The 16338-nt window shown below is 40.7% G+C and overlaps 1 protein-coding gene across 1 annotated transcript in view; it reads right to left on the reverse strand.

Moving 5' to 3' along the window:
* The window catches only part of LOC142971685 (phospholipid-transporting ATPase ABCA1), a 120201-nt gene that overhangs the window by 47428 nt on the left and 56435 nt on the right, over positions 1-16338 (reverse strand). The window contains exons 28-31 of the mRNA XM_076112303.1: positions 15608-15747; positions 12052-12179; positions 7915-8013; positions 7087-7276 (exon numbers count right to left, since the gene is read on the reverse strand). Coding sequence (XP_075968418.1) covers positions 7087-7276; positions 7915-8013; positions 12052-12179; positions 15608-15747 — 557 coding nt within the window. The remainder of the gene's footprint in view (positions 1-7086; positions 7277-7914; positions 8014-12051; positions 12180-15607; positions 15748-16338) is intronic.

Genomic DNA, 16338 nt, shown 5'->3' on the forward strand with positions numbered 1-16338 from the left:
AGATTTGAAGTTTACAGATTCGTCATGGTTTCAGTGAATAAATGATGACATTAAATGGCAAAAATATGTCTGCTCTGAGGATTTTATGTTGTGAATGTACACTCCAAACAGAAGTGCATGAAAATATTTTAATTATTATTATAGATTATGCTGCATTACAAAATAATAATTCTCTTTTCCTAAAGGTACAACAAATAGTCTCGCTGTAAAGACTTATTTACTGCTAAGGCAGTTTTTCTCCCCCCTCAAACTGACAAGCTAAAGTAGATAAAGGTGTTTGTATGTTCTATGCAGAACTTCTCCTTTTTCCCCACACAAATGGTCAGCCAATGCCCGACTTCAATACACTGATTGATGACACCAAGCAAAGTAATTTGCAAGCAAGCTCTAGTCAGGCCAGCCTCCAAATGATAAATACATCAATCGTAATTCCGCGAAACGTGGCGGCTTTATCAATTCCTCCGCACACATGACGGCCTATTCATCTACGAAGGTTAAATATCACTAGTGAACGAGAGTCAATACCTCAGAATTGATAATGGGCTTACTGTTGCCTGCCATTTCCATGGAAACAATGATTCCACACTCCCCCTCCTGCGGTGATGTGTCCATGTTTTTTTCCCCTCTCTCGTCTTTTCTCTAGTTTCTCAAGGGCATATTAGGAGGATGGGCAGGATAAATTTTTTTTTTTAAATAAAGTAACGCTGGTACACTTTGTCGTGATTTATTCAGCAGGGGAAGCTTTCAGGTCAAAGGGAATGCATCCTCACAATGTGCTCAGCTTCTGTGGGTGGTCTCTGCATTGAACTTATGGCCCCGATGCAATGGAACACAGTCCACAGGTAAGGAAAGCCGCAATGGTGGGAATTGCATATGTTCCCACACAAACTCATAGTGCACATTTATATCACGCAGCATGTTACAATCATATATTCATATCTATCACAATATTTATCCTACCTCACGAGCAACGGCTCTCTGCACAATTGATATTCTCTGCAGAGTTCATACTGTATATCTGAGCATGACAGCCACACTAAAGTTTCCATCCCGTGACCTTACGCTCCATTTCAAACTGTAAACTGTGGGTTATGGCCCGCTGGTGGATTGCCGTTAACAGCAGGAAGGCAACGAAAGTTGGAGAAATGTGGAGGGGTTAGGGGTTAGGGGTATACAGTTACACACTGAACTAGACTAATGAGCTGGGGTCCTTTCACTAACATTGAAAAAAAAAAAAAAAAAAAAAAAAAAGACCACAAGATACCATTTCACCCTCATAATCACACTGTATGTTTCCACCATATTAACTCACGCACTACCCCCCAGTGGTGTAAATCTTTCAAGATTTTAGATGAAGAAATAAAAGGCTGCAAAGCTTGCCATCTTTCTGTGTTACAAAGACTGACCCCAGCCACATAAATACAGTCTTTCATTATGCAAAAAGAAGGTGATGGACAGAGAAACGTGACTACTTAAAGCGTGTGGATTGCATACAAATGTTTCCCCCCTCCTCACTTGTGTTCTGCTACATTCTCTTCTATTGTAGAAGCTTCTTATTCTAAATCTACAGTTGCTTTAGCACACGGTGGGAGATGACTGGCAATAATCTCGTTGCATCATTATGAGTCAATGTCCTCAAGGTTGTTTCAATGCAAAACTGAGAGTCCATTTAATATCCTTTTACAGGATCTGGATTGGATGTTGTAAATAAAAGAGAAATGATGCAAGTGAATGTAACAAGATGTCGACAAGCATTGGCCTTTATAAATGGTCTTTTCTATTGAGGCTAAGTGTACTAAAAGTGCCAGCTACATATAAAATGACACTATAAAGCAGAAATCCTGCAAAGTAGTGACAACTCATAGAATAACAAGAAATTGATTCAGGCCGAGAAACGCTTAAATGAAAGAATGAGTGAGGTAGTTTAAAATGGGAGAAGCAGGTGGAAAGGAGGAACAGAGCCAAATAAAATAGAGGGTTCGAAAAAAAGACCTTGGTGGAAAATTGCACGATAAAGAATGAGACAAAGATACAAGTAGCGCCTCAACAAATGGGGGTTTTGCTTGACAGTGCTGTCATCAGCTAGGGACGAAACGTCAGGGCAAAGAAAAAGGTTACACAAAGGGCACCTCCCTTGTTTGGCCGTCTCAACAATCATCCTATAACATGATACCTGGACAGTTGCTCCTGTAAAGTGGCCCTGGATGGCCTTGTCACAGGAAGGAGCACACAGCAAGACTCATACAAGTCCAACGAGCCATTACAGATCTGTGGAGAGTGTGAAATGGCACATTATAGAGTGTGGGATATTGGTTAGAGGAGCTATAGGGGGGGTTGGAAGGAAAATAAAGGAGTGACAGATGAGCGGTTTCAAACTGTGTCGTGTCACGTCCTGCCTCTCTCTGTGTTGTCTGTGTTCAAATATTTGGACAAACTCACTTTAAATATATCTATGTGACTGTGAGAGTTTTCCTAACTGGGCCAGAATATATATTTTTTAACACTCCCTCACTTCCCCTAATAACTGAGACATAAAGGCGCTTTGCTACTTCACAACTTTGCTTTGCAAATTAAACTTACAATGACTTTTAAAACTTATATAATATGCATAAAAGAGCTGACAACTTAAAAAAAAAAACTTGTAAGGCAATTTCAACCACAGCGAGGCATAACTTTGTAACTGTCTATTGTGTCATTAGATCCCACCCACAAAGTGGATAATTCGCTGAGTGGCACATTCATTTGATATAATGGTATTTTAAATCTATAAATAAAATGATATTAACACAAAAGGCTTTAGGCCACGTTGCTGTATTTTAATTTTAATTATTATGTGTAATTAAAGTAAGTAAAATCAGTGTCACTGGAAAGTCAAATCCCTTGTGAAATATATATCCACATTACTACAACACATTTGTGCTAATGTTACTTGAACATGTAAAGCTCCATCTTCGCCTAGTGTGGTTCAGACTTACAAACTAACATAACACACATTTCCCACCGCTCTTCAAGTTAAGTGCATGTGTTTATTCAAGTGAAATGTGATGCAAACTCTTGGTTTGACTGTATAATGTAGTTTATAAAGTAGCTCAAGCAACAGTGACAAGAAAGGCACTCTTCACTAAAGCTACTGTGTCAGAAATCCAGGTGTGCTTTGCAAATGAAACTGTGTGTAGGCTAAATGCGAGTGGGAAGCGTTGATAAGGTTGTCTGCTCTCGATGTGCAATCGAGAGAGAAGTGTTCAACTTCATGAATATACTGAGTGCTGATCATGACAACTGCAAGCTTGAGAGCCAACCATCATCAGATCAGCATTTACATCTTCCTCTAAATAAAGGTCACCACTGTGATTGTTGTTTATTCACTGAAGTGGATTTTCTTTTTGAATAATAGCCCATAACATCACTTCAAAAGCTGATGAATACATATGAAGCATAGATATTGTTTATGTTTTGCACCTACCTACACACACAGGATTATCTGCCACACCCTCCCACATCTGCAATCCGATTATACTGAACCAAGGCCGTCCACCAGCCCACACGTTTCAACTTATTTACTGTCACATGCACAACAACTACAACAAAGAGGCAGTCTAAGACCAGTCTGTGTGAGTTATTGCCTTATGTCCACAAATGAGTGATGATTGAAAGCTCTTGAAATAATTTGCTGAAATGCTATTTAAGCATGGCTATCCGTTATGATTTTCAAACCATTTCAAAATAGCAGTTTGTCTGGCATGCTATTGCTTGTGAACAAACAGCTATCCAACCTAAACCACGACTGCGCATTATCACAGGACCGCCTACGCGCACGCAGGCAACTAACACTGGCCAATAGTTTGTATGAAAATGAAGTTGGAAGTGCAAAATTGTGAATTATCTTGTAAATGCAGTGGTGTTTCGCAGCCAAATCTCAGGTATCAGACAGAAATCAGGCCTGGCCGTGAATTAACCGCCATCGTTTTTGTCAAAGTCGACCCGAGCCTGAACCACAGCAGCCGTTTCTGTAAGTTATTAACAATAAAACTGTGATTTGAATGTCAACGTTACGAATGAAAGCTTTGAAGCTTCAAATTACAAGTCTTTTCGGTGCAGTAAAAGACGTGATACGATCTCCAATATGCACCTTCTCTTACCAAATGCATAGCACAGCCCAAAAACTGTCGTGTGCTTGATTCAAAGCCAGGGGGATTTTGAGAAATTACAGCCCGGCCCGGCGGGTCGGGTCCAATTGATTTCTGGCAGAGAATCAAAGCTCTAATCAGATAGCAGAAGTCCGCCCGCTGCTTTCCTCTTCATCGGGGGGAAACAACAAACAACAAATGCTTAACCGTCTCCAAGACGGAGAAAATATTGGCAGATTTAGGTGGGGTTAGGAAGGAGACATTGGAATTGAAATCTCTTAAAATGCAGGCACATGCCACAAAGCCCGAGTATACAGACATAGCCGTTTCTAATAAAATGACTTTGGGTGGAGGTGGCAATATCTCCTTATAGTCTCTCTCAAGCTTAGCTTTGTCATTATCATTGGGAGACAACAGTGCAAACCATTCAGCTCCAAATGAGCTGCTTTCTCTTCTTCTCTTCTCTCTGTGACGTGATTGGTTCAGTCAGCAGGTTGTGGCTAGGAGGCAGGGATGTGGGGTCTCTAACTTGCCCAATCGATCTAGGCTTGGATCAAGTCTTTTCAGGTCAGACCGTGCAACATTCGCCATAGCTGCATTTAGCCAAGTGTATATTGTTCAAGCAATGGCCTATGAAAGATTGGTATTGACTTCTGGAGGTTGAGACACGCAAACCTCCCAGAAATTGTAATGTGAGCAGAAAAGGTGAAGTCCTTTGCAGAGTCTATACTGGCAGTGCATGCGATACAATGTCCTAAAAGGCGCGACAAGGTGAGAGGTCGGCATATACCTGAATATGACAAACTATGGATATATTGTAACTGAGTTTTTAGCAGGTATGGGGAACTGGCTGAATCCCTGGCAATGTCCGATTCAGTGTATTTGCAGTGGAATCAATTTTGGCCCTACTTTCATGCATGCACGCTAGCTCAGAAGAGGGAGGCAGCACAAAAGGCTGATTTACATTTTGCAATGCAATGCAAATTCCTTGTTAGTAAGTACCTTTACATTTTCAAATCAAAATGATGCTGACTGGGACTTTCAGACAGCAAGCCAAAAGCCTCCATGATAAGCATTTTTTATTGTACTGTTGTGTCATTGATTTCTTTTTTTTACACTTAATCTTCCTCTTGTGTTAGGGTCGGCACCGACCCGTTTTAGGTTTTAAATGCTTAAAGGAACCACAAAAAATTTGTTTATTGCATCAAGGCTTTTTGACTTTGTCAGGAACCTCTATTTCAACAAAATAAAACAAAAACATTTTTTTTCGCTAAATTATAAAATGCTCTGGTTGAAATTATGACCTTTGTGTTGTTAGGGTCGGTTTCGACCCAGTTATAAAAATAATATTATAAAGCAATAATTAGAGCCAAAACTGAAATCATAAGTGCACCGTCAGCCAACACACTGACAGCCAGCTCCTCTCCCAATCATGTGAGCTTTAGGGGATTCTCATTTTGCCTTGTTATCCAGTATACCTGCACAAAAACAAAACAAACGAAGACGGATGTCCAGACATGTGAGGTCAATTCAGTATAGAGTTGGTGACTTGCAGAGTGCACATCTCCAATTTGCAGCATGCAAAAATGAAAAGATTTTCAGTGAGACAAGTTCTGGATCATATTTTTGGTGAAAATGAGGGAGAGGACATAGAGCAGCATAGCGAGACGGATGAGCAGGTTTCTGAGGAGGAAGACAATGTGGAGTAGCATCCAGAAGACACAGACACATCTGATGAGTCTGATGAGGAGGTCACCGGTGGTGAAGCTGCTCCCGCTGAAAGATACAAGTCCAAAAATGGGAAGATCTGTTGGAGCTCAGTACCTCATGATGTACATGGCAGGGCAGCTGCTGCAAATGTCATCAAAATGACCCCTGGAATCACAAGGTTTGCTGTGATGAGAGTCAGTGACATCAAGACATGTTTTGAGCTATTTATGCCATTGTCACTAAAAAGAGTCATCATTGCTATGACAAACCTTGAAGGAAAAAAAGTCCATGGCGACATGTGGAAAGACATTGATGAGGAATACCTGGATGCTTATATTGGTGTTCTTCTTATTGCTGGAGTGTACAGATCCTGCAATGAGGCCACTGATAGTCTCTGGGACGCATCGACAGGCAGAAATATTTTCCGGGCAACAATGTCACTTCAGACCTTTCAAATGATATCAAGAGTCCTCAGATTTGACAACAGAGATACCAGAGCAATATCTGACAAGCTTGCCCCCATCAGGGATGTCTGGGACAGATGGGTGCTGAAAAAAATACTTTTGAGCCTTTTTCTTGAAGTAAATATATATGGGTCGAAATTGACCCTAACACCATAGATGTTACTATAGTTAATAATATTAAAATGAAAAAATAAATAAAACAAATTTATTTAAGAGATGTGTTCTAATACCCCTCAGTAATAGTCAGGTAACACAACAACCTTTTATTTATTTATATGATTCTCTTGAGGTTCATTTTAACATTCTTTTAATTGAAATCGAGGGGTATACTGACAAAGAAAAGGCCCAGAGGCCCACACCAAAAATATTAAAACCAATATGTTCATGGATAAGGAAGCCTAACAAGGTAACCAAGAGATGAGAAACAAATTGGATGATAGATAATTGTTTTTAGTGTATTTTACAGCTGATTTAAGACACGGGTCAAAACCGACCCGTTAACATAAGAGATGGTAACAGAAAGCCAACACAGGAGGAAGGTTAAGACCATTCCACTCTCTTGCTGCAGTATATCCCACTGTGACACACATACAGAGTACAGGGCGCACAGGAAGCCAGGAGCGGTACCCCTGGTTCAGGTCTTGCTCAAGGAACCTCAGACAGAGACTGACACACTGGCTGTTTGCAGGGCATTAAATCTATGACCCTAAAGTTACGTAATGGTGGCTCCATTTACCCCCCCATCCTGTCACCAAATGGTGCAAGCCCCAGATTAAGAGACTTACCTGAGGTGGAGGGAGCCCTCCTCCACCAGGGGGACAGTCGGGTAACATGATCGTCCGTTTAGGCGTGCTGCACTGACAGGAAGGGGAGGGGTTAGACATGCTCCAATTCCCGTTGAGGAAGATGTCAGTGACGGACTGATCCACGGATGGAGTGAACCATTCAGAGCCACTGGCAGAACATGGTAAGTTCCTAAGAGCAAACAATGGAGGGGATAAGAGTGTAATAATGCCAACCACATCTGCTGAAACACATACACACAGTAACGGTTGTGTAGGATTGAATAATAAAAAAAAAAAGCTTCATAAGTAGTGAAGGTATATATATTTACTTGTATGCCATAGGAGTGGTGACACGAGTCACAAGTAATATATTAAAAGATGTGGTTTGTGTTTGAATAACTTCATTAGAGTAGGATGCACAAGCTTGTGTGAACTATGTGGGCTCCAAGCTAATACTGTAACTCCATTTCCTTTTTAGGTTTATAAAGGTATTCATTATTGAACTTATTCTGATCAGGATGATCTGGAGTGTGTGTGAAAAGCTAATCATTTATTGATCAAATGGAATTTTAGAAACGTCTGTATAAATATCATGCCGAGCACTCCTTTACAATGCTCTGGGATACTTGGCTTTTTTTTACAGCTTGTTCCATTTCTGCAGCATTCCAGAGACATGCTCTGACCTGCATGCCTCCGTGTTTTTACTCATGTGACCACTAGCCACACATACACAGCATGTGAAGCTCAACAGTTTACAAGTACCATTTGGCATGACAGCATATGCATACCCTAACGCTATTCCTTTGGCTCTCGAGTATAAAAACTTACGGTATTGGGTCTCCATTCATGCAGCGAGTCCCAAAGCCAGGCTTGTTGACCAAGGTTTCCACCACCTTAGACACCTCCACATTATCTGGCCCATCATTGCTGTAAATATTGGGGGATATAATAATCAATACAAATACAAACATTTCAGTGTGCAATATGGTTTTCAATTTCATCTCACACAGCAGGTGCACGACAGTTAAATCCTTGAGCATCAAGCCAATCTGTCACAATGTCAATAAAACAAACCAAAAAGTGAAATTTGGCAAAAGCACAAAAAAAACCTTTTGGTACATCTGTGGTATAAATGTCCTCATTAGAAACTGGTTTTAGAAAAACAGGAATTTACATGCTAGCATGTGAAGAGACACTAGGAGTAGCTTCCTAAATGTGCTGGAGCATTGATTGGTTCAATGAGAGCTTGAGGAGGACAACCTCTCACCTGATTTTAAGTGGAATTACCCATAGAGATGTTCAAAATGGAAACGCTTAATCATTGTCTTAGTGGTCATGATCAGTGATCGCTTCAGATCTATCCGTCCATTGGACCATCATGGAGTCTCTATCTTAAACAGCTGAATCGCATTACAATCTTAATGCTTGATATTTGCATCTTTAAGGTTCCGTGTCGTGTCGAGACCACACATTCACTTCCAAAAGAGAAGACCGTCAAGTTGACAGAAAAGTGAGGGTTTCTGACTCCGCACCTCAACTGTGGGTTTGACTTTTGTCACAGTTGACAGCAAGGATTATTTGAGATTATGGGCCCTGAAATATCGAACCAGACGAAGTATTTCAGTTAAGTGTGCGATATTGTCTACTCATGTACGGGACAAAATGCATTGTCACCATTAATTAGGGTTTTCCAAGTATTCTGATCTGTCTTCCATCACAATTGGTTAGGATGCGACACGTTTTATAACCCGTCTCCCTTCACAAACGATTAATATTTTACAAGTCATCTAATCTGTCTTCCACATTGGCAGAGCACAGGAGTTTAGATGATCATTAATCTTAAACGTATCTCGACATCAGAGAAGGCCTGAAAGGAAATGGCGTGCATCAGGGATTCCAATGTTGTGCATTTCAAGTAAATACTCGATGGCAATGCAGCATCCAACTGGGACTATCCCAATCAAGAGCGAGAGAGAGAAATCTTTTGAGTTTGCCAGCTCTTTTCTTTGGGCCAAGAGTCAAAACATTAATTCCCAAAACACCATTGACAGTTCAGGGATTCACACTTTTTCTCCTACGGTTGGAGTCCAGCTCTGTCCTCATGAGTGTGCAAGCACGTTCCGATATGAGCCTGTTCAACATTCTGTGTACAGTATAGGCTCTTCACTGCCTTTCATTATTATCCGAGTGTCCTGTGCATATCTACGCCCCGTGTCTCAGTTAAACAATCTTCCCCCTTTCCAATTGCATTCTCATTACCAACCACACGCATTCTGCCCTTTATCTTAAAGGTGCCGTGGGAGTTAAAGCACAGTGTTTCATAAAGACCAATGTGATGGCCTTCTGCCAGCAGCGGGCCACAGCCCAGCCAGCCATTTGGATTAATACAGTGTTCACTGTCTCACTTAGAGGCATCTCCATGAAGGTCACACGGTCACTTCCTTGGCCACCAGTGAGCGCAATTGAAGTGGCCCGATTGTAAAAATGGATTATGTGCAGCCATCTGTTTTACAATTAACAATGGCTGGGTTACCACATTATTCGAGATAATAAAACTGTTGGACAGTTCCAAAATGAAGACTTGTGCATATACACAGAAAGAGTGGAACTAATGAATAGTTAGTGCATCTAGTCAAACATCACAGAAGTAAGAACTGAGACAACATTAGAAGAAAGTCAAATGAAGGCTACATTATATTACAGGAGTAACACCTTTGGAGAATAAACCAAATTCAGTGTAAATATTACTTTCCAAATTCTAAAACAAGAACTACACTAACCACAAACTAGAAATACAGAGGGTAACTAACCAACATTATACAATAGTGAGCTTCAACCCCTAAATGATGTCAATCATTATCTTCAATCAGTCTCAGCTAAAATGGATCATTGGCATGCATGATGTATATAATGCTGCAATTCTCCTCTGAATGAACTGTTGAGATGAAACGGCACACTACCTTTCATCACGCTGTCATCATCAGCCAGGATATTTTAAAGTCTCTTCAGAGAAAAGACAATATTTACCAATTGGCCAGAGGGAATGTCAGAAAAATTAAGAACACTCCAGTTTTTACAATGCATCATACAAGAACCACTCCAAGGAATTCCCAAGAAAACCAAATCAGCAGTTCAAGTTTAGTCACAAGAGACTATGTGACAAAGTAGGCAAATCAGGCTCTGGAACCCTTGCTTGTGAGCCAGGGTTTAATTCCTACTTGTCCCATGCTGCATTGTGTTAACATTAAGAAGATAATGTACACTGAGATATGTTATCACAGTATCATGTAAAGGTCTTGTCAGTCTTTTAAAAACACCCAGTAACATTGTATGTGTCTTCCAAGGTTTTTGGTCGTACATGGCTGTTGCTCTGCTGGATGGTTGTTGGTAAGTGCTTATGACAACTCTCCGTACACCACGCACTGGTCAAAAAGGCAGTAATAATACAGTGAATAAACTGGGTTTGACTGTTTCAGCACCATGAAGAGAGAACACGACTTGAATATTTTAGCACCATGGACAGTGATTCTATTGCATCTTTGGCAAAGGGAAAGGAAGAAAAGCGCAACATTGCGCTTTTAGACAAAGCTGTCATTTTTTTTTTTAAAACAAAGTGTTGTGGATTGTCTCAAGATTCTAGCTTCAACTTCAAAAGAGAGAAATAAAAGTTGTGCTTTCGAGAACCTTTTACAGAATGGATCATTACCAATGATAACAGCAGCAATGTCCTCAAGTGTTCCAATGCCAAAATTGCGAGAAGACTGTTTCAGCAAAAAAAGTATAAAAAAAAAAATACACCAGCAAATAGTAGTGCAAGTCGCCCATTATCAGATATCAATGTAGTGGACTGGTACTATGTGGATATAACCAAATACACAAAATATTCAGGAAGTGTGAAGTGTCATTTGCGTTAAGTATCATGCCACAACAAGTGTCCTTTACAACTAAGCAAAGTATTCACCACTATGTTGAATGGAAACAAAAAATGGAAACAAAAGTGCATAAATAGCATCACAAATAATCAGTTTCAGGTAACAGTGTATTGTGTCTTGACATCATCAAAGTGAATTCCTACAAAGTGCTGCCAGGGGAAATGAAACACCTGCAGGGTGGATAAGCAACGACAGCTTCATGTCAAAAGAACATAGTGTGAATATACGGTGTCAAGATTAGTTTGATGGTTTGGACAGATGCTGTAACCATTGATGCATATTATAATTCAACTTTTCTCCAGCACCTTTTTGTTGTTACAGAAAAGGAAGAATGATGTTGCAGCAATTATGAGCCAACTACTGTGAATATGGAGAGATGCTCTGTACAAAATAATATTAGAAATATATCCATTTCTTTCTTAGGTGGTCATTATTATGCACTATACTTCATTAGGTGATATTCTATTAATAAAAAGGCATTTACAGTGGTGCAAATCTGTGTGATCCTTTGCAATAACTCAAGTTTGTACTCAGTGGGTGTTGAAGTCGACCAAGGCCGTGCCTTGTCACCAAGTATGTGTCAGAGTGGCAAGCTGCCACCAAGGAGGGGACACTGTCCAGATTGATGACCTCAGCAGTGCAAAAATCCCTCGGTGATCAAACAGCATGAGCAGCACTGTGACATCTTTTTTCTTTGATTCTCTGTCGTCAAAGCTTAACTTTCTTACAGCGTATTGTTCATCTACTCGTGCTACTAAAACTAGGCAGCTCTTTTTATTATTTAATTATTCACGCCCCCTCTGCCTCTGATAACAGCAAACATCATTTTCTATTATAATCTTTCCCTGGAAACATCTTGTTGCCTCTGGGTAATTATATTATCTGGTGTATTACACCATTCAGCAATATTAAAATTAAAAAGAAAGTATTGAAAATGGTTAACATTCACAACTAAATTAAAAACAGTGCTGAATAATTAACCAGAACAAACAAACCTGACAATTCATACTATGCTATATCATGATGTGGTTACCTGTAAAAGGTGGTTTGAGGCAGACCGTACATCCAAGGTTGCAGCTCCAGACTCGGGTATTCAGTAAATGGTGGGAGGATGAGCGAGAAGATCAGAGACAGGCACACAAAAACAGCAGGCAGGACCACCTAGGAGGACGTTAACAATGTGAAAAAAACTGCTTAAGACATTTATCCTGCTACATCTGTACTCCTCTGAAGTAAAATGTGACAGAAGTCACAAAATACACAAGAAATTTTAATTAAACCACGCACATTTTTCAGGGAAGTAACTTCCAAACCGGTTGATTTCATATACACCTAAACTAAATGAACAAAACAGCACTAACGAGTAAAAACACAAAGTAGCTGAATGCGACAAACAAAATTGAACAATTTGACTGAAATACTTCCAGCTTAAAGGAGTACTATCTGCTGCTAAGGCTGCACCGATGACTCAAGGAACTTGAGAAACTCTCTTCTTCCTCATCATGGAGCTACTGTGCATTGCAGAAGCACAGCGATATGTTCCTTTTCATTTTAAGACCTTTGTAATTATAACATACGACGACATAATTCTGAGCGATAATATTAAAAAGTGGTCTTCTTGCCTCCAGTGGTACAGATGTTTATCTGTGCACTGGAGGCACAACAGCACAAGATTCAATGTCAGATCAATTTCATCACTCCCCTACCCCCCCCCCCCCCACACTGTCATTACGTGCTACAAAATGACTGATGCAATCCACAATAACGCGGGCCGCTGTGATAATGTGTGCACATTAATATGCTCGACACCCACTTGTTTGGGCTCTTCTGCACGCTTTATGAGTTTGATTAAACACTTCCAACACTGCCATCATCATCTGGCCACTCAGATATAATTAGTTTCTCAACATTCTCTTGTGCGTGTTTTTTTTTTTTTCCCCAACCAGACGCTGCCACGCTTCTCCTATCCTGCCCCCCCTCCAATCCTCTTTTCTCCATCATGTAATTCTCTTTTCATTTCATTGTTAGAGCTGACAAAAAGGTCAGTGGGAAAAATGCAAGCTATCTTTAATGTTTAATCGCTTGTAGGTTGGAGTGCTGCTCGGCAGCAGGGGGAGGTTTGCGTACACTTGATTAATTGCAGGGCATGCAATTTGCCAGGCCAATTCAAGATGCTACAATTGAAAACCCTAAATTTACTGCTCGGAGCTACGGCCACGGAAATGTGCTTGGGTGAAAGATAAAGAGCAGCAATGAGAGTGAAAAGCTTAATGGCAGACGGCAAGAGAAAGAACTATTCTTTTTCTGTTGCTCTCTCTCTCTCTCTCTCTCTCTCTCTCTTTCTCTCTACAGTAATTGCAGGTGAAAGCTGGTATTTCTGCCATTGAGAGCAATCTGCAAAAAAAACGGGGAGAGGTTATTATGCTCACTAAGCCAAGGCACTCCGATGAACAATGTATGCGTTTAGCGCATTCTCAAATTCAGTGGGAAGTTAAAGAGGAGGACGGGATTATATGCAAACTGGGTACAAACACCAAAACACAATTAAGATGTGTTGTATTTCCTGCAAAGTCCAATGGCTCATTAGATTAAGTTAGTTTCTGCAACAAGCATTTACGTCTTCCCTCTTTCATTTGTGAATTCAATGCTGCACAATAGCATGGGATATTTTCACTGACGTGTTTAATGTGGTCTCTCCTTTTCTCAGTGTTCAGATAAAACATAACAAATAGTTGGTAAACCTATTGTTTCGAGTAAACGCAAATAATACAGAAACCTGAACAAATGAATGCTTAAAGAGCCAAGCTGTAGCCATAATTACATTAAAAAAACAACACACATTCTGAATTATAAAAACGTAAATCATCTGCAGCCCTACGGCAAGGTAGCTGCAGCTGGGAAAGGTTGTTGTAGTCAGTTCAGTTTGAGCTCCAAACACCAGAACCCTTCAACTCATTCACCGTAACACAACCGCTAACTGCTTCTCCCTGATTCTGACATTGCCAGCACTCCCGATGTCCCTAACTTTCATCCCCATAAATCACTGCTTTTGTGTTACATACCATAATCTCTTTTATATCCCCCTAACCGCTTGTATTCGAGGAGATTACCTCACCACACAATCATATCTGCTGACAATGGGAGCTGTTGACATGAATGGGGGGGGGGGGGGGGGGGGGGGACCTTTCACCAAATGAATAAAGAGGGAGAGGTAGGAGGTGCGCCCTTGCAGACAATGTGCACCTTTGTACATGCACACTCACGCGCTTATCCTGCTATCCTGCTCTGCGTCCCCACTAAAGAGGGCCGTCCAAGATTGACAGTGACTAATGGGGATTGGTACTGCAGCAAATTAGAAGAAGAACCCAGACACCTCAGAAAGGTGAAACATTGTTCTCACTCACACACACACACACACACACACACACACACACACACACACACACACACACACACACACACACACACACACACACACACACACACACACACACACACACACACACACACACACACACACCAGCAGCAGCAGCAGCAGCACAAAGGAGTGAGCTTTTTCAGTTATGATAATTTCAGCATCATGGCAGCTGTCATAACTGACGGCATTACAAGATATTCACAAACAAACTATGAATCTAGATGGGCGACATGTCAATACAATTTAAGTCGCAACGCACTTTTTAGAACTTGGGGGACAAGAATCACTCGAGTCCCTTGGAAATTGCTACTTAGCAAAATTGGTTTTGACTTGTTTAAATTATGCCCGTTTATTGGTTCTGACTTTTGAAATCATGTTTACGAGGAGCAAAATGATATAGACGTGCACTTAATAGGCTAATAGCAGTCTGTCGTCGCTGTAATTGTTAAGCGATCACATTTAATACATAGCTAACGAAAGCACATGATTAGCACACAGTGAAATGAAGGAACAACAAATCATGTGTGTCACTTTGCCTTTCTGGTGGCAATCACAGCGATCAGGTGAAGCTGGAGGTACTCTAACTGAACACCTTTCATCGACTCAATGCACAATGTATTAACAGTTTCCTGCCCACACCAGGCATGACTCTGGTGGGACCTCATGAATTGACCATACTTGGGATTAAACTATCCTGGTCCCCAGCTATCGACACTTTTCCCGCTCACAGAAAGTGATTTACGGAAACCAAAGAGAAGAATCTCCCCCACAACGGTAAGAAACAGGTTGCTCATGCCGTCTTCAGCCTCTGTGGTCCCTCAAGTATTCCTTTGGGAGTGATGATGATGATAGTATGTGCAGTTCACTGATGGTATTACATCATTCTTGGTGCCGCTCTTCACATTTTTCAAACTTTTTCCTTTTCTATATACTACACCTCTGTGTCGAATTGCTTCTCACAAAACTTAAATTCCACAACTATTGAGTAAATCAAGATGGATGGCATGGCTTTCCCCTGAAGATCTTAAATGAGCTAACTCTATCATATTTGTCATTAACTGATTTCGAAAAGGCAACATGTAATTCATACGGGTCCTACCTTGATCCTCCCCCATGCAACCCTCCTTGTATAACCCTTCAATTCATCAATATGACAGACTGAGGCCATTACCTGGGCAATGAGTCCCTTGCGGCTCCTTCGGGCGTGGTGGAAGCGCTTGATAAAAAGCGCCAGGAACTGCCTCCTGATCAGCTCCCATCCGGTGATGACCGTGGATCCCTTCCCACCGACACTGGCGTTCTTCTTTAAGTCTGCAGTGGACATTAACCCACTATGTTATTCATCATTAATGCATATGTAAAATGCCTGTGAAGCACACTAATGGGCTGATGAAATACAACTTAAGTATTAAACCTGCCAGCTGCACTAGCTCATTCCACAGTGTAGCAGCTATTTTTCTTTAATAGATCACGATTTTGGAAATGGTAATTGGGCATTAGTAAGGAGGGAAAAGGTGATAAACAAGGCCTCTTCAGACACCTTGGTTTTATGTCTCACATTCTCCAAGAATATCTTTGCTATAAAAAAAAAAAAAGAACTATCTTGCGACAGTAGTCATTAAGAGAATAAAGCATCCTCTGATTGAAAACCGTTTTCATGACGAAGACATTGTATGAAAGTGAATTTCTTTCATTAGGGCAAAATTGAAAAAATGAAGGGACGGGTTAGATAATGTTGTATGGGTTGGAAAGAAATTATGTTCGAAAATTCTGGAGCCAGAGCCCTTGTTTATTCCCCTTCTTTTCAAAATGGCCACTGAGGTGTAACAGTCAAATTGAAGCCAAAGTAAATGAAGTTATTAACTGAAGAATGAAAGGCGTACGGAAAACAGACATTTGCTA

This window comes from Anarhichas minor, unplaced genomic scaffold, assembly GCF_050575085.1.
Source record: "Anarhichas minor isolate MPS153535 unplaced genomic scaffold, ASM5057508v1 ptg000049l, whole genome shotgun sequence".
Classification (NCBI taxonomy): Eukaryota; Metazoa; Chordata; class Actinopteri; order Perciformes; family Anarhichadidae; genus Anarhichas; species Anarhichas minor.